A 25,036-nucleotide genomic window follows, 5' to 3' on the forward strand; every position below is an offset into this window, starting at 1 on the left:
TGTAGAGAAAAGTAGCTATACAGACCTCTTTAACTCTGAAATGAAAATCCGGGACTCAGTTTAAATTGTACTGAACCCAGTTATTACAATTTAAACTAAGCCTCGGATATTCAGTTATTAAAGGGTTAAAGCAGATTTTATAGCTACTTTTTGTTCACGCAACCCAGTTGTTCTAAAATGAGATAAGCCTGAACCGTGTTAAATATGGAAGATGCAAACCATATCTGAAAGAACAGAACTGAGATGAGGACTCTACTAAATTGTTATGATTTTGTTTCACTGTTGATTTTAATAGCAGCTGCCATCCCTCAAACTTATTCAATTCCGAGTGTTGAATACGGGTAAGCCACCATTTCTACACTATTCGTTCCGGGTGATGCAGCAAAGATATATTCGACCAACATCGGACGCTCACGAAAACTGCAATTGCACAAGCAAAGGTTTTCCTAAAGCTATGACACTACTTGTATGCAGCCCTGCATTGATTCACAAGATTTGCTCAATAAGAATTATGGACAACTCACGATACAATTAAGACGAGATTAAAGCTTAAGATATTTACGCAGAATTTTTTTATATATTTAAACAAAAAACAATACGGTAAATTGTCCAAAAATAGCCGCCATTGATCCCCATAACCCCTATTCGGACTAAACGATAAAAACGACACAAGACTAACGTACAAAATCATTTTCAAATTGCAAACTATTTGGATTTTTATTTCCTATTTAGACGTACTCTCGTTTCATAAGAGAGGGTAGAGTTGCTAGTATCAATACCAATAAGCATTAGAGATGGTAACTAAAACTTATGTAAATACAAAGTTCAAGTATGAAAGAAAAAACTAAGACCAAAAGCTCATTGATATTAATACTAGCCTGTATATCCTCTCATTAGGAAACGGTAGTATGTCTAACTACGAAAAAAAAATCGAAACAGCTTAATAGCACTTTGAAATGATTCTATAAAACGGTCATTATTTGCATTCTTTATCTTTCATTGTTCTTAGAACAAAGTTCAAGTAGCGGGCATCTAAAATTGTGCTTTAAGGGTTTATCGGTTTATCCCATATTTATTTTTAATTGGAGTTTTCGATGCTGACTCTGTTGATTCTAGATTCTTTTATTGAACAACTGCTGTTTAGAAGCACTTTGAGCAGAGCCAGAGAAGAGTGAAACTAGCCTACAGACGTCAAATAGAATTCAAGCAAAATGTCGAATAAGCTGTGAACAAAATTAAAGCTGAACATATTTTAAGTCCAGGAAGTAAAAAAAAAGCAGTAAAAAATGAGTCCTGATACAGAATCCAAAACAAAGACTGAAAAACTAAAATCTATTGTACGTGAACAAATTCCCAATTGAACAATGCCAAACTAACAGTCTCAAAAATTTAAAAACAGTTATTAGCATTGCTAAAGGTCTTGAAGCAAATTTATATCCTTTTAATCATACTTATTAAATTACGCACAAGCTTTGAAACGGGTTTATATGCGCCTAAATATTAAAAAATGAATTTCACAGAAAAGGAGAAAATAGCAAATTTGATTGGAAGTTGCAAAACATCGTGAGATCAAAGTCTTCAAAGCCATTTTCTTAACTAGTAAATCAATTAACCTATTTTTTAGCCTAGATAAAATTTCATTAGCCATAAAGTATCGATAAACTCGGAAAGCGACAAAACTTGAAAAAATGAGAATTCAACAAAATCTTTTGTTGAAAGATCGCCAAAAATTATATTAATATACTCAAATCCCTTTCATTGTAGCTAAACTATTCCAGTAGTCCCTTGACAAGCCCTCAATTTCATTGGTCCCTAAGGGACGAAAGATGCAAAAAATGACATTTGAAAAATTTTTTTTTTAAAAAAATGCAAAAGTTGTATATATTAATATCCAGAAACCATTTCTTTCTCTAAAAACTATACAGTAGCTTGTTATCCAGCTCTAAAACGTTTATTCGCCCCCTAAAGATCAAAACACTATTTTTTTTAAAACCGACATGAGTTATGGCTCGCCTAAGAGCTTGATGAACTTTAAAGACAAATACATACCAACCTAACAAAAATTAAAAACACGAAAAACGTTATTGACATATTTCTGGCAAAAGAACTACAAAAAAAATATAAAGTTTATCTAGTATTTAGCCCTTCGCAGCAGTTTCAGAAACTTAAGCACTTAAAAGACTAAAATCTAGCTTAGAGCCTCTCATCAAATTCCCACTGGGCGCAACCTGTTTATCCCGTTCTGAAAGCTCAAAGTCGCTTAAAAATGTGTAAAAATATCTTGCAAGACATAGACCCAATACAAACCCAATTCTTTGGATTGTAAAAATAAGTCCGCTATAGTGGCCAGCTGAGAATTTGAGGGAAGAATTAGAGTAATAACATATATTTTCTAAAATCACAGAGCCATCAATTTTGCTTGAGGACTGATTTATCGGCTTCCGTTTTCATGAGAAAAAATGCTGTGTGTCCAAAATGTATTCATACAAAGGAAAAAAGTCAGCTGGTGTTCCTTACACGTGGATTCTACAAAACCTACATTGTGACTTAATATTCTCAGGCTTCACCACTTTATCCAGTTTCTAAGGTCGAGTTCACGTGAATGAACAGAAAGGAAACAAATTGTCAAAAAATTTGCTTAAAAAGGCGCATGTGGCAATAGCTACGTCAAATATCATTCGAGAGCAATTTAAAAGCTGATGTGACGTCAGCATGACGTTACAGATGGCAACAAAAATCTTAATATCAAACTAAAATCAAAGCAGGATAAGTCCCGAATACAATCCAAAAACAGATTGAACTAAAGAACGTGAATTATAACAAGAACATCATTTAACAGTCAATAAAGCCTATAAACCTGCATTTAAAACACAATAACAGGTATAAAACAAATGTTCCCTTTTCTCTTCTACAACACTAATGGTCGCCAGGGGGCAAAAACAGAAAAATACCAAAGGATCAAAGCGAAAGGATCAAAGCGGAAAATCCTTATGCAAGGAGGATAAATAGCTTAATTGGAACTTTTCCGTTGAAGATGCGAAATGAAGTCAGTCAGTCGTCTGATTTGTATATTTGATTTACTTTTTGCGCTATGGATGTTGTTACCGTCTACCACGTACAAACTCGCAACTTTCGTCTTGTTAGTCAATTAATAACTTTCGTCTTGTTAGTCAATTAATTAGATATCTCTTAATTAAGTCTTAATTAAGAAGACTTACATGTCAAATAGAATCACTCTTTCGGGAGCAGTTGCACAATATAAGCTGGGTGTGTTAGAGCGTGCGTGGGACCAGGAAAGAACGTCACATGCGAATTGTGGTACGACTGGGACCGCATCCTGTCCACTGGACAAAGTGAGAAACGACTTCGATCACGCAGGTGAGTTAGTTCGCATTCATTCAGACAATTTGCTTCTTCTATTGCAGGCTAAACCTTTCCTGCTTTCTCCACGTCCTAGATAACCAGTTCTTAGTACCCCAGGAAGGATCAAAGCGGAAAATCCTTATGCAAGGAGGATAAATAGCTTAATTGGAACTTTTCCGTTGAAGATTTCACAACACTGCGTTCGTGTGCTGAAGCAACTGTTACTATATCGGTATAAATGTCTCACGGTAACACACAGATATCAAGGCCGTATAGCTCAGTCGGTTAGAGCATCGTGCTAATAACGCGAGGGTCGAGAGTTCGAGCCTCTCTATGGCCAAATGTTTTGAATAAGCGTAACAATTCATAGGCGTTTTAGTTCAACACAACTGGTTTGATTCATTCATTCATATTGCTGAAAAGCATGTGTTCTGCGTTCATTAAGGTGCATGAATTTTTCCACAGCTGAAGCTATTAGCGGCAGAAACTATTGATAGAAACTTTTGTGCCTCCTCCCGTGCCATGATTTACTATGTAATGGCACGTGTTCTGCAACGGGGGAGGGTGCATGGCGTACTTGGGGGGCACAAACGGAAGGAGTCTTTCCCATTATAGCCTCATAGCGCCTGAGAAAGTCCCCTAGAAAGATCCCTATTCTGATTCGTATCATGCATATTTTACAAGCACGTAATACAAAACATAGTGAACCAAAATACTGAATGAACCACGTTGAACAAATTCTTTTGATAAAGAACGCTGTTCTGCCTGACCTTATTCAAGGTCCTGTGGCTTAGCGGTTAAAGCGCCTGTCTAGTAAACAGGAGATCGGTGGTTCAAATCCGCCCAGGACCTAAAATCTTTTGCTTCCATTGAAGTTTGTTCCAGCTATCTCCCAAGTTCTTAAGAACTCATGACCCAAGTTGTCAACGATTGAATATATTTTTTGTTATTACCCCCAAGTTACTTTGCACACACTTATACATACTTAACACACTTAGCACTGTGTTTGCAATTCAAAACTAGGAAACATCCAGAATATCGTAGACCAACCATGGTACCATTAACAGACAGAAAACTCATGGGTCTGTACAAGGGGCACTCTTGATATCAGTCTCAAAAGGCCGTAGTAAGGTAGGAGGGTGGGCGCTGTAGCGCTCACATACCACAATATAACCTGAATATTTCAATTTGCAAACATAATTTGTGTGAATTTAGTGTTCGCTCTGCTTCCGTCTCAATGTTCACTCGCAAACGCAGGAGTGTGATCGGGACGTGCTGCGTGCGCTGCTGTGTACAAGAGGGAGACATCTGCACCCTGATAGAGGACCCTCAGATGAGCAGTCAGACCACTGCCGTATTCCGCTGTACAACCGAACTCACACCTCCAGAATGGACCCCAAAGTGAAAAGTGAAATTAAAGCGAACAACAAGCACGATGAACTTCGGGATATATTCTGTTTGCCCCCCCCCCCCCCCCCCACCCCCTAGTGTTTTTACGCCCCCAGTTACAAAATATATGTTGTTATATAGCACGTTAGTATGTAAAAAACAGCACGTGCGCATGGGGGGGGGGGCGTAAAAAATATAAGCCCACTAAGCTTTGGGGGGGTGGGGGGGATCTTTATAAGCCCACTAAACAAAATAGATCCGAATTATGTTACACTTATTAATAACGCTATTATTAATACATTCAAACTAGTTAAGTATAGTGAGAACAATTTCACGTTAAAGGTACAAAAGCAGAAAATAATGATCGGAATCGGATGTTTTCAGGAACATTTCAATACCACAAATGGACGACACCAAAACTTGCTCTCATCAATTTTCTTCGCTTATTTCTTGTTAGTTCTAGTCAATATGGATGTTAATGCCGGCATTATGGATAGGAAAGCAAATATGACATTGTCTTCCAATTGAAACAAAAATTCCCGTGGTCCATTTGATTTGTGGTACAGTTAATCGGTCATCGAGGTTTCCAAGATCTGAAATTTAAGCGCACTTTCTCGGTAACGGATGATGCATAACATACTTTTCCCCATCGTCCTTAGTATAATTTCGATCCACAAAAAAAGTTGTTCTTTTTTGCAATCAAAAATGAATCCAATTTCCTCAGTTCAGAAACGGAAGAACAAATTTTTTGTTGCCATGCCCTGGGGATAAGGACAATGAGTTGTGAAAAGCCTATATTCTCCCCGATTTTTGGAAATTTACAGTCAAATTACCTTAAAGTCGTTCTTTACAGAAACGAAAAAAACCACAGTCAGAGGACTAAATCCCTATGAATGACTGTTTCAATTTTGTGACCACATAGACAATTTCCAGTGCATCTTACTTGATGTTCCGGTATTTATGTCCGATCACAGGATCAACTCTTCTAATTGCTTTCTCTGATGCATTTATGATGACTGTTGCTTCTTTTGATAGGCCGCAAGGCTGTATAAGTCGGCTAGCACAGATTTTCTCACAAAAAGCGCCACTTAACTAAAAAAGCACTACTTACCACAAAAACACCACTTATCAAATGACTCGAATTGTTTGATGTCGAAGGGTGATTCCGAAAAATTCTTCTCAGGCAATTCAGTCTGTAGAAATAGAGAATCTAACAAAATAATAGCATGGATTTCATTCACTCAATTAATTCACTTTCTGTTATGTGCTCCTTCTTATTTCTACACACCAACAGATCATATTGAAAGATCACAACATCGCTGATTCTTTTGATCGGAATTCACCAAATTATGGTAAAATTAGTTGTTCAAGCCCGAGGAAATCGGCTAATCTTGACTGCAGATATGTCCGTTGATTCGACCTCTGGCTCAATTGCACAGTAGGCAGCTGATAGATTGACTTTACTACAATATGAGAACCCCGTCAGTTTGTGGCACTATGTATGTAGGACAGGTATTAACTAGTCTTCGTCAGGGGCTTCACCACCAATGCAAATTCAAGTCCACACACAGTGAAAGTTCTCAATTCGTCCCCTGTCATACAATTGCTGAAGCATCTAGTTTTCAAGAATTTTTAGGTATTGTCCAGCATTTTTAAAACATCGGGTGTCATACTGGTATCAATTTAATATGATCTTCAGAAATTTAATATGATCTTTAGAATAATATGATCTTAATATGATCTTTAATATGAATAATATGATCTTTAATATGATCTGGTAATTTAATATGATCTTCAGAAACCTTTAAAGGATCAAGAAAGTTCTTGATTGTGATGTTGTTGACACGTTCGCTGTGCAGATGGTATCTCCCAACTAGCCGAAATTCTTTCTCAGAATGTGAAATTGCTAAGCGTTGCCTCAAGTAGCTTTTTTCAACATGTCAAAAAATATTTATCCTTAGGGCGTTAAATTATGACTATCGTATTCTTCTCGACATTTCATCTTCACATCTGAGGTTCACCAAGCTCAGTCCTAATTGTTGATAATACCAATTTCCTCTTAGCACCTGTGTCAACCGGAAATATCTTATTGCACACTGTAATTTTGACAATATACTCCGATGTCACAAAGGCTCAATACTGCTTTGGGTTAAAAAATTCTGAAAACCGATGGTAGAGATGTTTGGTCCGATGAATTGACCTCAACTTCAAAAAGAATTCATTGCAGGTTTTTGCCACAGCTTTGAGAATGTTTTTTTTCTTGCCGTGTGGCATTTATTATTAGCCTAAGCTCAATGCTAATCAAAAAGTGGCTATTTTGGCGAGGGTTACGACAATCTTTCTAAATGTCTTTTTTAAATGACAACGCCTTCTTCTGCTACCATGGTTATTACCAGGTGAAGAACCCGTAACAACAGTTGCCTGGTTACCAATCTAACTATCGTGTCGGACAAGTACAGCCGGTTTAAACTTCATCGCGACTATTAGTCTTAATTTTCCTTCATCTGACAATATCGAGATGAATTTAATTTTAACCAATTTTCCCTAACATGAACTGAGGAAAAGATTAGTTGACTGTAGGTATTAGATGGTGTACAAGTTTTTAATCAGATTTTAAGTGAGTGCGAAATATGGTCGCGACAAAAATCTTGACGATGAAATAAAAAATCAAGCGGAGGCCAATATTAACTCTGCTCAGCTATCGCAATCGCAGCTATTAAAATCGATCAGAACATGAACCTGAAGTTGTTTGGGATGACCTATGTCTTTTTCTGCGTAATGGAAGCCGAACAATATTACGCGTTTCATTCAGCAGTGCATTAGCAGAAGCCAATTATTAACTGTTCCTTTTCATGTCGACTTGGAACTAATGCACAACTTAGCAAAGTTAGAGCTTAACTTATAGGGCATCTTCAGAGAGGCAGAGGATCGAACTATTAATAAATGGCACGTCATCCAAACGCCTGACCTATCAGTTATGCCTGCCAGTCCTATCACTTAAATTGTCATCAAACCTGAATTTCTTGGCTAGTATTAAAGCCAAACGAAAAAAAGATATGAGTGATTTGACAAATGAAATAATGCCCTCCTTTAAACCCCACTGATAATTCAATTTAAAACTCAGCAATTGGTAAAGCAATTAGTCAAATATTGAGAAGTAGTCTGTCTAATAACGTACGTTCAGTAATAACGTATGAACATAATTACAATTTGTACAGGATTTTGTGTAGTATGTTACAAAAATATGATCATACATAAACTGGCAATGAATTAAGACGGATGAACGTTTATAGCACCAAGTAAACGGATTTATACGGAAGTGACTGAGCTAAAAATGACTATCGATTGCACCAGGAAAACTAATTATTTGCAATGGCGACTACTATACGAGGGCCGAATGAAATAGTTGAGCAAGCGCATCAAATATGCTGTCTTCGATATGGAGGCCAAATATAAATTGGTTCAACTCATCCAGTAATGTCAATCGAAAGCTTGTTTGGTTAATTAGCAGGTGTCACCAGAATAGTATGGCCCCAACGGATCCCGGGTAGTCAGGCGACCCAATAAATATCGAGAAGTCATCCACGAACAAGCTATCGATGCATATTGGATTTCTATGCAAAACGATGGCCTCTTTCTCGTCATCATTGCCCGCATCAGTTATCAATGACTTCTCCAATAGTTGTTCTTTGTAACTGAGGATGGTCTTGAGCGTTCTGGCGACTGATAAATTCCAAATGATTATGCGTTTCTGGTCACCAGTGCTAATCAGTTGTTGACCTCTTTGTATGACCAGCTTCCTAACAATGCCTTAAACAAATTGTCGTGGTGGTTTGGGACTACGTGGCATATAGGAAGAGGGAGGGCGTTCAGCTTTGGCAAATTTTTCATTTGATTATCAGAAATAAACTGCCGCCAATTGAGAGCTGCTCCAAATTGTAAATTAGAGAATAATTTAGATTTCTAAAAAAAATTGAGAAGTTAAAAATCACACAAAATAAAAACAGACAAAAGAAAAAATGGCATAAAAACACTCACCACTTCATTCGAGAGCAACTAAATAAATATTTAGTGATACCTGTTGCTTAAAAATCTGAATGAGAGAAATTAAGATTACACTTAACACAAAAAGTCAAGCTGGTAAAAGTTGCTAGAAAAGTCAAACAAAACGGAAAAACCAGGATTGACATTATCATTCACAAAAAACCAATTAATTATATGTATATTACCAGGATCAAATAGGTTTATCTGTTCCAAAATGAATAATAGTTAGTCAGGGTAGAAGCTATCTCTGGCTTGAATGAGGTAAGTCGCGCGCAAAAAAATGAGTACTTTCAATCTTCGGCCAAAGGCGCGAAAATTAAGAAATTAAAAACCTTAGCGGGAACATCCTATACACAGAGAATAGTACGGCGTAAAACTCTAAGAGAGCTGCTCAGCCACATGATGCCCTGAGTTATTTACCTGTTTCTCCCGTTTTGAGGGAGCAGTCAAAAGAGTAAGACAAAAAAATCGCTCAAGCAAAAAATGCATATAAAGATCGATGGACTAATATAATTGCTATCAAACTGGTTTGAGAGCAATAAAGCATATATCGCCATAGCTCCCACTGATTCCCATTATCCTTATTATGCTTGAACCAACAACAGAAAATCGATTGTTCTTCAACCAAAAAAATGCAAAAAGCGCTGGATCTTTTCCATATGTGCCACAAAGCTGGGGGCACAAACGGAAAACATTCACGCGCTCTATTCTTACTGGCTTGCACAGCCAGGCATACTTTTGTTTCTTAATGATAGGATACTAAACAGAACAAAGTTACCGTGCATTTACAACTGGGCTTCATATGGGTTTATACTGTTTCTATTTTGATTTCGTTTTTCGATATCCGTTCGTTTTCGATTGCTTTGCTGCTGCATTTTGAGCAGAATGAGTGAAGGGACGCCGAGAGAAAAAGACCAGTCTAGAGAAATCAAAAAGATGTCAATCAAACTTTCGAAAAAGCAGCTAAATTGAGCAAAGCGGAGCACACTCTTCTTTGACGAAATATTTAGAAGAATAATAGTCGACTGAAAAGATGAGGGCAGCTGTTAAACAAAAAGAGGAGAAAGTAAAACCTGTTAAAAGATTCTCCTAAGTTGCGAAAATTATTTTCAACAGACCGTGGAAAAATAAGTGTTCAAGGAAAAAACCCAACCCTGATGCAAACTAACGAAACGATACCGACAGAATAAACGGAAAACCAGAATGAAAAAGCTGCTTTAACATTTCGAGCACAGTCTGCTACAAGTAGCGACGCGTCGCCACAACTATTTATGCGCGACCTATGGATACCACTTCTGTTCAAAGATTACTCACAAAACAGACGGCACATTAAGATTGAAAATAAGAAAAAGCAAAATTTCAAATGCCTCCTTTGAACACAAATCTCAAAAACAATTTCAGAAAAATTCATCTCAAGGCGAAAAACCTGAAAATCAAGGGAAAAAATAACAGAAAACATCAAACTCTACGAACTGCTAAAGTTAGACGTAAATTATTCTTTCCCAAAAAAAAACTAAAAATGATACCAATGAAAAGAAGGTTGTCAAAATAAGATGGAACGCAAAAACTTCCCCGTAAAATTGACCATAGTCTCTTCAGGAAAATGAAACTCGCTAATAATCTAAAAATAGCAGGCAGATAGCCGGAAAATCGCCGCCACTGACGAGCATCGCGATTGAAACAGAAAAAGGAAAAAAAGATACAATTCGACAGCATTTTTCCAAAGTTTCAAAAAGTGCTCTAATTCGGTGTGCAGTATCAGTTAGAATCTTAAACTATGATTAATTTAGCTTACAAACTGAAGGCTATTAAGTTAAATGTCAGCTAGCAATCGCTTTAATGAACTTTGCTAACCTAAGCCACTATGACTTAATGACCGCGCTTAATCCGTTTAACCCGTTTCTTTTGATTTTTCTCTTTTGACTTTGACCGTGTTGATTATCTGGCATAATTCAATGCGTTAAAGAATTTGAAATCCAATCAGTTGAAACAGTGATTGAGTAAGTCAGAAGCATTACGTTGCCAATCCTACAATTTTAGCAAGCAAATTTCCTCGCTAATGTCAGCATTGTCCACTCCCTCATGTTTCAAGACTAGGCGTTTAATGCTTTCGCGGACAACAGTGACAGTGAAGTGATACATCGCAAAATCTTCTCAAATGTGGGAATATTTGCCACTAATGTCCGCGATTGCAGATTTTGATGACACTCGAGAAAGGCGGACAGATTGTGGTCATTTTTGTTTGGAAAATTGTGTAATCAACATCCGTCCTAAGGTAACTACTTTCCGCGAAAGGATTCTAAAACTGATTAAAGGAGACAAAGGGGATATAATTGGTTCTTCTTATCAAAATGCAGTGAAGGGCAATTTTATTTTAATTCGTCAATGTTTTGAACATAAGTTAAGGGCTCAAAACCGATTAAAGGAGAAAAAATGGTATGTAATTGGTACTTCTTCTCAAAATGAAGTGATGGGTAATTATAGTAATTATAGTTAAAATAGTCAAAACTTAAATAGTTATAATAGTTAAAAGTTTAAATAGTTATAATAGTTATAATAGGTAAAAGTGCAGTGATGACGACACCCCTGCTCACAAATTGCGGACATATATGACAGAAAAACCCGATTTTTACGAGACCAGTGACGGAAAAGGTACCGATTGGCTGCAGATGTCTTGTCACTGTTTCCACAATTTGAAAATTTTTCTCCCACGCGAGATTAGGTGACAAAATGCCGTCACTCTTTTCCGCAAACGCCGACTCACCTCAATTTGTAGGATTGGTAACGTAATGAGTAAAGCGTGAAAATCGTGACTTGAAAAAACGAAAAACGTGATTAACAGGTAAAACGAATTAAAAATAGCGCCTAAATAATAGCCGTTGAGCGGCCTACGGTGGGCAACGGCTATTAACATAGCCGGAAAAATGTCTGACCCCCCTGACGCACAATGGGATTGAAATAGAAAAGAATTAAGAGATAGGAATTGACAACAAATTACCAAGTGTCGAAGTGTTCTTATTTGTTGAGTAAACTCCGCATATTCGGTTCGATAAAGAAACACGTAAATCAGGTCTTAAGCTGAAAGCTATTACGCATAATACTAATGCCAGCTAGCAATCGTTTTAAAGGACTTTGAAAACCTAATGCATTATTACTTAAAGACCCGGCTGTATAAATTTATTCCGTTTCTTTTATTTTGCTCTTTTAACCGTATTCACTACATTACGTAATTCAAAAAGCGAAAGAAATTAAAACCCATTCAGTTGAAACGATGAGTGAAGTAAGTCAGAAGTCAAGCGTGAAAATCGTGACTCATAAAAAGAAAAACGTGATCGAAATGTAAGGCGAAAACGTCAACCCCACCAGCAAAACCGTAACTACAGCCGCAACCATCATCTTTTTTTCAAACAATTATTCTTTACTTCAACAGCCCTGAAAACATTTGGTGGAAGAATTTATACCTCATAACGAGAAAGATTCGAGCATTGACGACATTGAAATTAGCTTACATAAAAAACGAGCAAATTATTAAAGATCAAATAAAGACTCCAAAAGTTGAACCCAGAGACAACGTTGACAAAAGACACTCAATGAGATATCTTGATACTGAACTTTAATATTACTAAACACATCCAACTAACGTCGGGCCAATTGCTCTCAATGACCGACGGGCGGTTCGCTTCGTCAGCAGTTAAAGAGAGAACTTAAAGCACGCTGGGCGCTACAAGTTTATCCCGTTTTTGAGAACAAAATGTCAAATGGTTCAGAAGAAAAACCAGTGAAGCGAAAAATCGTATTTAAAAGAGCAACAAGATTAATATAATTGCAACAAACTTCGTTTGAGAGCGATTCAAAACATCTGGTAGCGTTGAAAATTGGCCAAAATCCTTAGAATTGATAAAGATTGAAAGTTTTGAAAAAAAGATTAACAATTAAACCTGCGACCCAAAAAAACAGTCAGGCAGGTATCAGCAGGCAAGCATAAGGCAGGTATCAATCTTGGAAATAATTTTCCTCAAAAAAAAAGAAAACTAAAATTCAGAGGACTCAAGAAAAAAACTAAACAGTATCGTTTGGCGTCACAGCGCTTAGAAACTAGAGCACAAGAAAAAGAGATATATTTCATTCTTGTTGGAGATAGCAGACAAAGTGAAATCAAATTATTGCAAAAGATAAATATTCTTTAAAAACAAAACGAAGAGAATAACACAAAATAATTCATAACACAAAACAAAAATCCGTGCCGGTGCAAAAAAAACTTTTTAGTAGTATAAGACTTCAATTACCTTCTGAGGGTATAAACAAGGATGATGATAAAAATGGTAGCACAAAGATAAAACATAGCTGGCAGATTGCCAGAAAACAGCCGCAATAGATTCGCAGATCGGCAGTGTAAAAAAACAGAAAAAAAGACAAACCAAAAAAATTCGTCTTTTCATTGAAAGCTAATCTGTTATATTTTGATAAAAAATCTGTATAAGTTATTGCTGCCTCTATTAGCTGATCTCAAATAACCTTCATTTAGAGTGACAGACGCCCATTTGACCTTATCTCTTTGAATTAATGTAAATAAAAGTCAATTTCAAAGTGAGGAAGACATTTTTGAGAGTGAGGTAAGTCAAGTGTGACCAAAAATTTAATCACGCGCATGAACAAAAAATCTCGCTCCACTAAGAGCGGAAAATGACGTCACACATGCAATTCAGTTAAAATTGCATGAACGAAAGAACAAAAAGTGGCTGTGACGTCATATGGTCGTAACAAAAATCATGACGACTAAATAAAAAAAAACAAGAGAAGGCCAATCATAGCTCCAGCTATCGCTGTGCGGCTATTAAAAATGATATAATTATGTAACGGCTAGAAAAAAATCATTAATTACACAGAAAATCATGCTACATAGAAACTTTTCTCAAAAAATCATTAATTACACAGAAAATTATGCTATATAGAATCATTTCTCATTTCATTAGAAGCCTTTGAGTTGCGGTTTTGGATTTGCGAATATCCTTGAAAAAACTGATGCTGACATTAAGTAAATCCGCGCCCTCATTTATGATACGTTCAACTCTGAACAGAAACAATTTTTCTGTACATCTTTTCTTAGCTCGTGTGACTGCCAAACGTTCAAGATTAAAAGTTCGTAGGTTTAAGACGTTCGTAGGTTTAAGACCTTTGAGTCCGAGTTGAAAAATTTGTCAAATGACATGCAATTCTCATTGTTTAAGATTGCCGTAAAGACACGTATGTCACGCTCAATAAGTTGATAGCAAATTGGCAGAGAGTTGGATAATAGCAGGGAGGAGTAGTCATTGTAGCCAAAGCACCAACGCAAGCCAAGGATATTGAGCTTTTCTAATCTCCGTATATAAGAAATTTCAGGAAACCAAGCAGGGTATCCAAATAGAAGAACCAACTAAACACATGCCTTGAACAAATTGAATTTAACTCCAGATGGGAGGTTGAACGGAACACTGTGCTTCAGGTAATTGAACGATCGACGAGCTTTAACTATTTTTGTTTGAAAATGAAGGCTCCATTTCAACGTTTTGGCTACCTCAATTCGAAGATCCGTATATTATCAAGCGAAGGAATATCGACATCACCAAGAAGTATATTATCCAATAATATTCTACTAATATGTAAATAACAGCTTTTACCTGAATTAAAAGACAAATAGTTGCAATAAGTCTATCACCGCAACGAGAATAAATTATTTTGAGCAGTATTCATACAAAGGTCACGACATAACAAAAGTTTAAACTGACGAAAACTAAAAAAACTAAAAAAAAACATTTGGACAAAAATTGCAAACATCGGATAAGGATATCAAAAGTTCCATAAAACAACAATGAGGTAAGCTATAGATAACTAACCAATGTATAAAATGTCTAGCGGACGATGCCAAATAAACTTATTCTCCTGAAAAATGTTGTTTCCGAGATCCAAAAAACATAGGCAGAAGATTGCCGGAGAAGCTGCGAAAGAATAGACTTGCGTGCACTAAAACACAAATAGAAATAATTGAGAAAAAAGTTATCGCGGCCAACTTATTCAAATGGGGGGTACATTTGAGAACAATTTGGGTGCAAAGAAAAAAAACACTTGACAAAGAAGTTCGAACACCCAACCCCCGGCGTAAGAAACGGCTGCACTAACCACTAGGCTACACGTCCCTTATGCTCTCTTATATTACAACTTTGTTTCAGCGACAGACATGAATTCTGAATGCGAACAATTTAGGTCACGCGAAAAGCGAGAAATCAAGCGTGAAAAAGTGACTGAAAACGCGAAGAGACAGAATGTTCAAATATCAAAATCTAATCATGCAAACAAGTTTTGCTAGAGAGAGAGAGAGAGAGAAATGACGCCACGCGCGCTAATGCCGTTAGTGAGATGAAGTAATGCGAAAAATTTGACTTTTTCAGCTTTGCTGTGTGAAAAAATGTAGAACGAAAAAGAAGAGCCTCAGACGACGATGAGACAAAAAAAACAAGAGCACTGCAATATAGCTCCGCTCAGCTAACAGCTTCGCAGTTATATTAAATAACCCAATGAAAAACAAACCCGGCAGATTGCCGAAAAATAGCCGCCGTTGATTCCGATAAGCATGATTGGGATTGAACGAATAGAATATATTGAAAAAAAAAAGATTTTTGTACAAAAATATTTTTTAAGTCCGATTTATTTTGATGGCATTTCGTTGTTGAACATACTTCTGTTTCTTAGAGAGAGGCTACAGGGGCTACTATCAACACCAATAAGCATTAGAGGTGGTAACTAAGACTTATAGGAACGACGTTCAAATAGCGGGCATCTAAAATTGGGCTTTATGGGTTTATCCCGTTTCTATTTCTGACTTCAATTTTTTATACCGACTCTGTTCATTTTGAATTGCTTTGCTTAGCAACTGATATTCAAATTCACTTTTAGCAGAATAAGAGAAGAGAGAAACTAGCCTAGAGAAGTCAAAAAGATTTCACGCAAAATGTCGAAAAAGCGGCAAAATGGTAAAGCGAAAAAAAGTTTGACGAAGTAAAAAAAAAATACGAGCGCAATAATAGCCGGCTGAGAAGATGAGGGCGGCTATTAAAAATACAAAGATTAAATAAAAAATAGAAAATATGTGCCTATTTTGCACTAAAAACGCATTATTATGCTCTCAAAAACTTTGTGCTTTTAAATTCATTAAGCTACATTTTCAATGCAGCATTGGCCATAAACTATTTAGACAAAAAAACCAAATAAAAGCAAAGAAATTGAGTCAAATGGACGAAAAAACGGTCAAAAAGGGTTATCTATATGCACCCTTCTCTCAAAAACACTTTCCAAAGTCGAAAAGTCATGATCAAAAACTTCCCTCCCTCAGAAAAAATGAGTTCACACGGCAATCGGTAAAAAAACCTTAGGAAAACCAATACTCCTCTTCGAGTCGCAAAAAAGGAGAAGGCATAAATAATAGCCGTTGAGAGGCTGACTGCGGCTATTAAAGAACTCGAAATTTCATCTCAAAAAACTTGAAAAAGGGAATAACAACTAAAATTTAAAATATTTGTTTGGAAAGTAGAGAGAAAATTTATTCGTTTAAGGAAAACTCTTACTTCTCTTCCTTCGGGAAAATAATTTTCCAGCAAAAAGTGAATTTTCTTACTGAACTAATCTGAAACGACTAACGCGCGTTGGTCTTTGTCAGTAGCCGCCATTCACACCATGCATATATGTCTCCTCAAAACAGTTTCAGTGAATCTCACTCGTAAAGAATATTAAACCGTAAGGCTCTAAGAGAAACCTAAGGCCCTCCGGGTTACTTGTTCATCTCGCTTTTGAGGACAAAAAAAATTATCAGACAAAAAGTCAGTAGTACAAAAACTTGCATTAAAAAAGGCCAGCAGGACTAATATAATTGTTATCAACTTCTTTCGTTAATTACTTACCCACGTGTCCTCGAAGAACACGCATCAGATGGCCTGATTTGGAATGCCAAATTTTAATATCTCCATCTGAGCCACCACTGACCAGGTGCACTTCGTCTGATGTGTGAGGATGTTTGAAGTACTCTAGGCAGTACACCTCTGGAGGGTGATTCATTACTTGCTCGCAGAGCAAGCTCATGGCCATCGCAGTTCCATCTGACGCAACATGCGATGAGGGGTTCCGATAACCGTCTTCAGCATCATTTTCTGTTAACATAATTTAAACATAACCGACTAAACGTCGGAAGAATTGCTCTCGAACTACTAGTGGGAGCTCTTAAAAATTGCAACCTGCTTCAGTCGGGGGGGGGGGGGGGGAATGGGACTAAGAAGTTCAATAGTGGGCTTCAAATAACCACATTAGAGGTTAACATATACCACTATTAAGATTTAAGGTGAAAAATGGCACCAGTTTCGGCGCACTTTTCATTTGACTATTAGTATTAAATTGCCACCAATCAGTTCAGCTGCTTGCAATTGTGATTGAGAGAGAACTTTAGTTCACGCGAAACGCAAAAAGTCAAGGGCGTAAAAGTCACTCGAAAAGTCAAAACCGGCAAGCGAAAATTTTGCATAAAAAAAGACACACACGTTTACAATAATTGCCATGAACTTCGTTCAAGAGCAATTAAAAAGTTCATTAACCTATAGCTAATAAAAGCTGAAAAGCTAATGAACATGGAAAAATAAATGGTTAAAATGTTATTAATAAGATGTTTTATTCCAAGACTTAAGAAATTTTATTCCAAGACTTATTCATTTAATGGCTTCAGCTTTGAAGGAAACTATATAGTGGGGTTGAATGGTTTGGGGAAATGCGGGGGGGGGGGGGGGGGGTTGGGAGTGGCGCATAAAATGGCAAAAAAAGACAAAAAAAGACCACATGACATATATAATTGCTACAAATTTCGTTTGAGAGCAATTAAAACCTTACCCGTAGAAATTTCATTGAGCATTGTCACAGACCAGACAATTAGCTTTCCGTCTGCACCTCCAGTGTAGAGAGCACAGTTCCAAGAGTTGTAAGCGCCACAGTACACGACATCAGCCACATCTCTCACCCTCCGAAGACACTCGGCGGTCATCAATTGGTAAATGGCTATTGGACAGTCATAAGCCGACACAAAAAGAAGTTTATCCAAGTCAAGCTCCAGATTTGAACTTAGGTCATTACACGTGAACACGAATACCCGCTCCGTGTCGTCAGAGGCTATTTGGAAACGCTGTACAACATCAACGGTTATCACGCTTTCTAAGTTAGGCCATCGACATCCATCGGTAGCGGAACCATTTGTTCCGTCCTGTCCATCTGCCCGTGGTACTCTCAGCATAATTCTGACTACACTGACACTGCTATGATGACTGACACTGACAGCCAACAAAGACATCAGGGATATATCTTCATCAAATCCAAAATATTGCGTCGATATTGAAGTTGGAACTGGGTTAATCTCTGTTATTATAAGCGCTTTGGTATCGGAGTCCGCAATTGGACAAGTCCAGAATTTGGACACTGGAGGTTCTCTAGGATTCGATGGAAGCTTAGGTGGGATGTCAACCAAATGGAGAAACCCTGAAGAAAATAAAACAACAAAAAATGGTGTACGTCAGTTGCTTGCCGGCGTACGGCAGTACCAGTAACCCAAATTTACTAAAACATAAGTAAAATCCTTCCCACTCAACAATTGAGCTTCACCCAACAAATAATTGCTGGGCAAATTGTTATATAAACGATGAACAGAATAACTGCATGCCACAAAATATTCATCCAGCAAATTTTCAGAGTATCAGATAGAATTTCAATTCTTACCGTTCTTGTCGACGAAACAGATCATGGTTTCACCAATCAACTGCATACAGAGAATCTCGCTCTCTAATTTTATCAGTTTGTAATGAACAAAGAAGTCTCTGCTGTACATGAAAACAAAGCCATCTTTGCCAGAGGATAATATGCTCTTCTGATTGGCCACAACTCCTGTCACGTGCTTAGTATGACACCTCGAGTTAATCGGGTGGTACCTTCCAGTCATCCAATTCTTAGCCAACCCATGCACTTTAATATAACCACGGAGCCAGTCTGGATGTTCCATGGATGTGAGCAGCTCTCGAGTTTCAATAGGGAAATTGAGCGCTTGTGACGGACAAGTTGGTGATGTCTGAAAGGCTGCGGCTGAGCAATGATTGCAGTGAATTTGAGGGTTGACAAATATCTGAACATAATTGGATTCTAGGCTAGTTGAAATGCAAAGCCCACGACCTTAACTTTAACAAAACGACGAAGACCCAACGACAACGGAATAACGGTAGGGTTCATCAACAAATTAAATGGGCAGGCAGGGACAACTAAACAGTTGGTGTACTTTTAGAGCACACAATATTCCAACTTAACCCCCCCCCCCCCCCCCCCCCCAAAAAAAAATGCGTAGAAAAAATCCTTGTGCAAAAAAAAAACAATCAATCCGGGCCAAAATTGCGCTTCAATTCAAAAACCGTTCAATTCGAACCAAGATTATTTGTTCAAAGCAGACAAATAATTTCACACAAATAGTAGCTCATGATTGAGCATCCATGTTCTGTATTTCCGGCCAATAATACGAATAAACCAATGAGAGAATCAGAGAAACCGAAGAGAATCGAAGGAAAAAAACTGAATACTGAAAGAAACCGTGTTTCCATCGCAAAACAAGGCGAGATTTTGAAGAAAATTACGGAGTACCTATGAATGAGGTCACGCGGTCGAAAACAACTGATGAGCCAAATAGATAGCAAACATTGTTCCCTCATAACAATTACATGCAAAAAACGTTTGTCTTACGCCACGAAGATCTCGAGTGAAAACGTAAAGAACAAATAGGCGTCTGAGCTCAAAAAGCAGCTAGAAACTCAACAACGACACAAATTCTGATCAATATAAACAATTGGTGAGACAGACAAAAGATTAGGAACCGTAAAAAAGTGAGTAACGTTTGCAGAGCTCTAAAACTGGTTCATTAGAAACTGAATTTTGAAAGACTGTCTTGAAAAAATCATATAATTCTTTAAAAAAAAGTCGGAAAACAAATTAGAGAATGATTCAACGCTTAGCCTGGATGAATCCACAGTTAACTAAAGCTCAGTAAGTTGTAATTCAGATAGGCAGTGGGTGCGTTTTTGAAAGTCACAAGGTAAAATAAAACATAAGACGCAAGTGACACCAAAAATTGTTAAAGAACGTCGTGGCTCATAAAAACTCAATTGATGAGCAAGTCATCAACTGATGAAAATAAGTCACAACCAGCAGATTCCTGAACCGACTCGAAAGTAAAACTTGACTTAGAATACAACCAAATATCTACTAAACTAACTAAATTATTTACAAAGCTCGGTAAAAAAAAATCAAAACCCATGATCATTTTCTTGCGAATTCTTTACAAAATGCAATTCCAAAACGCTTCTTTTGAACAGTGATACAGTTTTGACCAGCAAAGGAGACTTGCCACTTGGTCGAAAAACCGGAATACATCGAAAAAATCGGGAAGCGAACAAAAGAAAATACTCAGAATATTTTATCATTTTCCTCATTATTCTCGACAAGGTGCATGAAGATCATGAAGAACCCCGACAGACCTTCTGTTACCATATCCGTTTGATCAGAGACTAGTCACATGACACACAAATCACAATAAAAAATTACAGCACGTTAACAAAAGTGTCTCCTGGCGAAAATTCAATACAATATTTCAAAAAAAAACAAATTAACGCGAAAAACATTGAGAAGACAAAGAAAACCTTAAAAACAGAAAGAAGCAAAAATTGCTGAATTTCTTCAATTCTCATTGGCAAAAGCAATCGGGTACAAAATCAAAGACATCATAAAAAGTCAATAGAGAGCACTATAAGATTTAACGTGAAAAAAGAAACCATTTCTGTGCAGTTTTATTTAACTTTTAGTGAGAATTTGCAATACGCTGTGCAAATTGATTGGATCTGCCAAGTTAAACAGCAATTCAAATCATTCAGAAGAAAATTTAAATAACAAATCAATAACGGTCCAGCAAAATAATAGCATAAAAAGAATAAATAATTATATAATTAATTCAAACTTTGTTCGAGCGCAATTTAACAAAAAAAATTATAGCATGCATGCATATATGTAAAAAACAAAGCTGGCAGATTGCCAGAAAAAAGCCGCAATAGATTCGTAGATCGGCAGTCTAAAAAAACAGTAAAAAATACAGACCAAAAAATTTATCTTTTCATTGAAGGCTGATCTGTTATATTTAGATTAAAAATCTGTATAAGTTATTGCTGCCTCCATTAGCTGATCTCAAATAACCTTCATTTAGAGTGACACACACCCATTTGACCTTATATCTTTGAACTAAAGTAAATAAAAGTCAATTTCAAAGTGAGGAAGTCATTTTTGAGAGTGAGGTAAGTCAAGTGTGACCAAAAATTTAATCACGCGAGTGAACAAAAAAACTCCTCCACTAAGAGCGAAAAATGACGTCACGCATGCAACTCAGTTGAAATTGCATGAACGAATGAACAAAAAGTGGCTGTGACGTCATATGGTCGTAACAAAAATCATGACGACGAAATAAAAAAAAACCAAGAGAAGGCCAATAATAGCCCCAGCTATCGCTGTGCGGCTATTTAAAAACAGTTCATTTGCAATTTGACAACAAAATTCTCAAGTCAGCACAAAGAAAAAAATCTGCCTTAGGTACAAAAATTCAGGATAAACTGAGCAAAAAACTAAAAACAACAAACAATTGCAAATTGAAATCGAACGCCTACGCATAACCAAAATACATTAAACCACCAGCAAAAATCAAATGCTAATACACAAGTGAAACCAATTCATTAAAAATTACTTCAAACAGGAGCAGGTGGAAGAACATATGTTTGCTCTCCATAAAATTCATATTTAGCTATTTGTGGTTAAATTAAACAAGGATGCTCGGTATTGTGCGTACGCACATAATGTTTCGACACCGCTCATCCACATTCTTGACTTAATTGGCTACCAAAAGATAGAGACAGAACACCTTCAAAAACACATATCGTTCATTAACACACTGATGTAAAAAATTAATGCCAAGTAAGAGGGCCGATGAAACTTGTTGCTAATAGGACTGCAAAAAAAAACGGTAAAAATCAAATAAACAGTTATTACGACCAAAACTCGATGTCTATAAAAAAATCATTAATAAATCAAAATCGCATCAGATAAAACCAAAAAAAAAACAAACCTATACTTCAAAAGGAAAGATATGGGACTTGTTCTCAATCGACTGGGTAACAGGTCGACAAAGAGCAAAAAGGTGCGAAGTTAAAATATACGAACCTATTTTTAAAACAATTCATTTCAAAGTGATTATTATTATTAGATGTTAACTTAAATCACTAAACATTTCATTTATATCTCCATAGGAAGCAATTGATACCTGTCCTTATCCAGTGTATGTTATACGACTCCAAAAAGGACAAATATGGGCGAAACTTTTAAAAAAAAAGCAATTCAACTTTGCGCGAAAATGGCAGTGTTGTAGTAAAAACCTTTAACTTGTCACTAAGAGCATCAAAAATGTTCAATTGCGCAATATTTAAAAGCGAATTGGACCTACCAATAATGTTATAATTTAAAAAGAAAAAATCCTTTAAAATGCACAAAAACAAATCTCAAGCATTTTATGAAATCGTGTAGTAACAGTTGTAACAAAGCGGAGAAACTAATGGTCGACATCAGTACCCGCATCAACATTAAATTATAGCTCACTGGAAACGGGTTGCAACCTGTCTTTACAGAGACTAAGCTATAAATCGACTAAAAAATGAAAAATGCGAAGCTCAAAAGTCCAAATGTGTTTTAGAAAATGTTTTCAGAAGTCAAAACAGACATAAAAATTCAACATAAAGAGATGGATTAAATTGCAACACATCAGAAAGCCAATTAAGCCTGTTATTAATGAGACTAAGACAGGAGACTACGAAATAACAAATACAGGCAGAAGCCAAAACTCCACAAAAAATTTTACGAGACCACAGTGTTCAAGGCATTATATTTATACTATTTCATTTACAAGGACAGGAAAAGATGTTTGGTTCCATTTTTGACAAAAATTCTAAATTTTGAGAAATTCTAGCCACAAAAATCGGACCGAACAATTCAGCAACCCTCCTCTACCTTTCAAGATATATTTAATCGCACCACCGCAACCATTTTTATCAAATCTAAGCAAAATTGACTAAAATTTGGTCAAAAATACGGAAAATGTAAAACTTAGCAGGCAGATTGCCAGAAAATAGCCGCAATAGCTTCGTAGATCTGCAGTCTCTAAAAAGAGCAAATAAAACAGACCAAAAAAATTAGCCTTTTCATTGAAGCCTGATGTTATATTTCCATTAAGAATCTGTATAAGTTATTGCTGCCTCTATTAGGTGCTCTCAATTAACCGTCATTTCAAGTGACACACATTCACTTGAACTTATCTCTTTTGAATTATAAATAAAAGTCAATTTCAAAGTGAGGAAGTCCTTTTTGAGAGTGAGGTAAGTCAAGTGTGACAAAAAATTTAATCACGTGAATGAACAAAGAAATTCACTCCACTAAGAGCGAAAAATGACGTCAAGCACGCACTTCAGTTGAAATTGCATGAAAGAATGAACAAAAAGCAGATTTTAGGTGGTTGTGACGTCATATGATTGTAACAAAAATCTTAACGACGAAATAAAAAAAAACCAAGAGAAGGCCAATAATAGCCCCAGCTATCGCTGTGCGTCTATTAATAAAAACAACGGAATACTGTCTCCCGTTAACAAAACTTTAAACTTCGATAACTCCCTGTAAAAAGGGGAAAACAAAAAATCTTTTTCAATTCCATATTCTACGCTGGACGGGCTTTCTAATGATACCACTCACAACTCTACGATGATTATATCGATCGGCCAAAATTGACTGAACAAAAAACCCAATTGAGTATATTATATAATTCCTCCCCGGGGTCGGAACAATTTTTAAGAAAAAAGATAGATAAAGATAAACTTAGATAAGGAAAGAGCGGGCAATTATAAAAACTGCGTTAAAAAAACCGGAAGTGAACAATCAGTTTTGCTCGCTCAACAATAATTTTAACACAACTCCTTTTCTTGCATTTTACTTAATCTCTCTCTCTCTCTCTCTCTCTCTCTCTCTCGCATAATAAGATCAGTCAACTCTCTTCTTCCTTCAGTTATGACTTTTGTTCAGCGAATTGATCTTAACAATTGTTTTAACGGGCGGCGTTGACTTTTAGGTCAAGTTTCACGTGCACGTGACCGGTTAAAAATATCAAATTCACCACTCCTCTTTGACTCTTAAAAACATGTGATAATTGAAGACTTCAGGAACAACCCTAAGTTAAGCTTGGTATAGATCTGAGATCAATTCACTTTTGACGAAATGGATGCGATTTATTTGACTGAAAACAAATTATTTAAGGCTAAAAAACAGATTCAAAACTCATTAAGGCTACAACACACTTGAAAAGGCCAAAAAACGGAAAAGGGCTATCATCAACTTGCAGTCATGGATTGCACTGCTCTGCAGAGTTTTGGCTTCTAAAAATTATGATCATGAAAGAAGCTCCGAGTTAAGTGGTCACTCGACTAGAAGCCGAATCGGTCGAGCAAACACAGTGGATAAACCAGCCTTGAGGGCAAATTATAAAAAGCACAACTCAAGTAAAGTTTGCCGAAATCTTATTTTTAATTGAAAGAAACGATACGAGTTCCAATTGAAAGAAAATAAATTACCTTGTAATTAAATAATGATAAATTCTGTTGATTGCGCAATAAATTCCTCCAAAGCTCCCAACGACTTAGCACGAGAGTTCTGAGCGTAGAGCAAGTCGCCGACAACTTCAGCAACTCGAAAGCAGACAAATAAGACATCATCTGCACAATCACACTAATCGGAAGGCTGAGCAATAAGCACGGTTTCAAACTGATTTCAAAACTTGAATCGATATTTCTAATACTAGTTGTGGCGATGGGAGTTCCTGGTGATGTGGGTGACACACAACAAGAATCCACAGTGTCATTGCTGAATACTTTCACTGTCTTCGTTCGTAGTTTCAAGAGCGCTGTTTCTGACAACATTTTTTACATTCTCTAAAAAATATCTTGACAGAAAAATTGTTTAGCAGTACACTAAAATCATGCATATCCAACAAAAATTGGACCAAAGAAATGTTCTCACATGATAAACAAAACATTAACCGAAAACCATTATATGTCAAAAAAGC

The 25,036-nt window shown here is 36.6% G+C and overlaps 2 protein-coding genes and 2 non-coding genes across 4 annotated transcripts; 3 read left to right on the forward strand and 1 right to left on the reverse strand.

The window, feature by feature from the left end:
• The first annotated feature begins 98 nt into the window (after positions 1–98).
• Positions 99–5,125, forward strand: LOC142348763 (uncharacterized). The gene is made up of 3 exons (XM_075400259.1): positions 99–341; positions 3,277–3,378; positions 4,579–5,125. Exons 1-3 carry the CDS (start codon positions 244–246, stop codon positions 4,766–4,768), a joined length of 390 nt encoding a protein of 129 aa, XP_075256374.1. The 5' UTR covers positions 99–243; the 3' UTR covers positions 4,769–5,125.
• Trnai-aau (transfer RNA isoleucine (anticodon AAU)) lies at positions 3,630–3,703 on the forward strand. Its single transcript has one exon. It is a non-coding gene; the product is annotated as a tRNA-Ile (tRNA).
• On the forward strand, positions 4,143–4,215 carry Trnat-agu (transfer RNA threonine (anticodon AGU)). The gene has a single exon. It is a non-coding gene; the product is annotated as a tRNA-Thr (tRNA).
• A 2,758-nt stretch (positions 5,126–7,883) lies between the features above and the next one.
• On the reverse strand, positions 7,884–24,909 carry LOC142348770 (uncharacterized). The gene is made up of 5 exons (XM_075400269.1): positions 24,546–24,909; positions 18,580–18,979; positions 17,704–18,342; positions 16,731–16,976; positions 7,884–8,562 (listed from the first exon to the last, which is right to left on the reverse strand). The coding sequence occupies exons 1-5, from the start codon at positions 24,888–24,890 to the stop codon at positions 8,267–8,269; spliced, it is 1,926 nt and encodes a 641-aa protein (XP_075256384.1). The 5' UTR covers positions 24,891–24,909; the 3' UTR covers positions 7,884–8,266.
• Between the last annotated feature and the right edge of the window lie 127 nt (positions 24,910–25,036).

The sequence above is a fragment of the Convolutriloba macropyga genome, chromosome 1, assembly GCF_964194025.1.
Source record: "Convolutriloba macropyga chromosome 1, txConMacr16.3, whole genome shotgun sequence".
In the NCBI taxonomy this organism is placed as follows: Eukaryota; Metazoa; Xenacoelomorpha; order Acoela; family Convolutidae; genus Convolutriloba; species Convolutriloba macropyga.

Coding starts and splice junctions, on each gene's coding strand:
- LOC142348763 (XM_075400259.1), top strand. CDS start 244: ATGAGGACTCTACTAAATTGTTATGATTTTGTTTCACTGTTGATTTTA. Junction 342..3,276: donor ATTCCGAGTGTTGAATACGG/GTAAGCCACCAT, acceptor TGGGTGTGTTAG/AGCGTGCGTGGGACCAGGAA. Junction 3,379..4,578: donor AAACGACTTCGATCACGCAG/GTGAGTTAGTTC, acceptor GTGTGAATTTAG/TGTTCGCTCTGCTTCCGTCT.
- LOC142348770 (XM_075400269.1), bottom strand. CDS start 24,890: ATGTTGTCAGAAACAGCGCTCTTGAAACTACGAACGAAGACAGTGAAA. Junction 16,977..17,703: donor GCTCAATGAAATTTCTACGG/GTAAGGTTTTAA, acceptor TTATGTTAACAG/AAAATGATGCTGAAGACGGT. Junction 8,563..16,730: donor TGTTCTTCGAGGACACGTGG/GTAAGTAATTAA, acceptor AATTTGTTTAAG/GCATTGTTAGGAAGCTGGTC.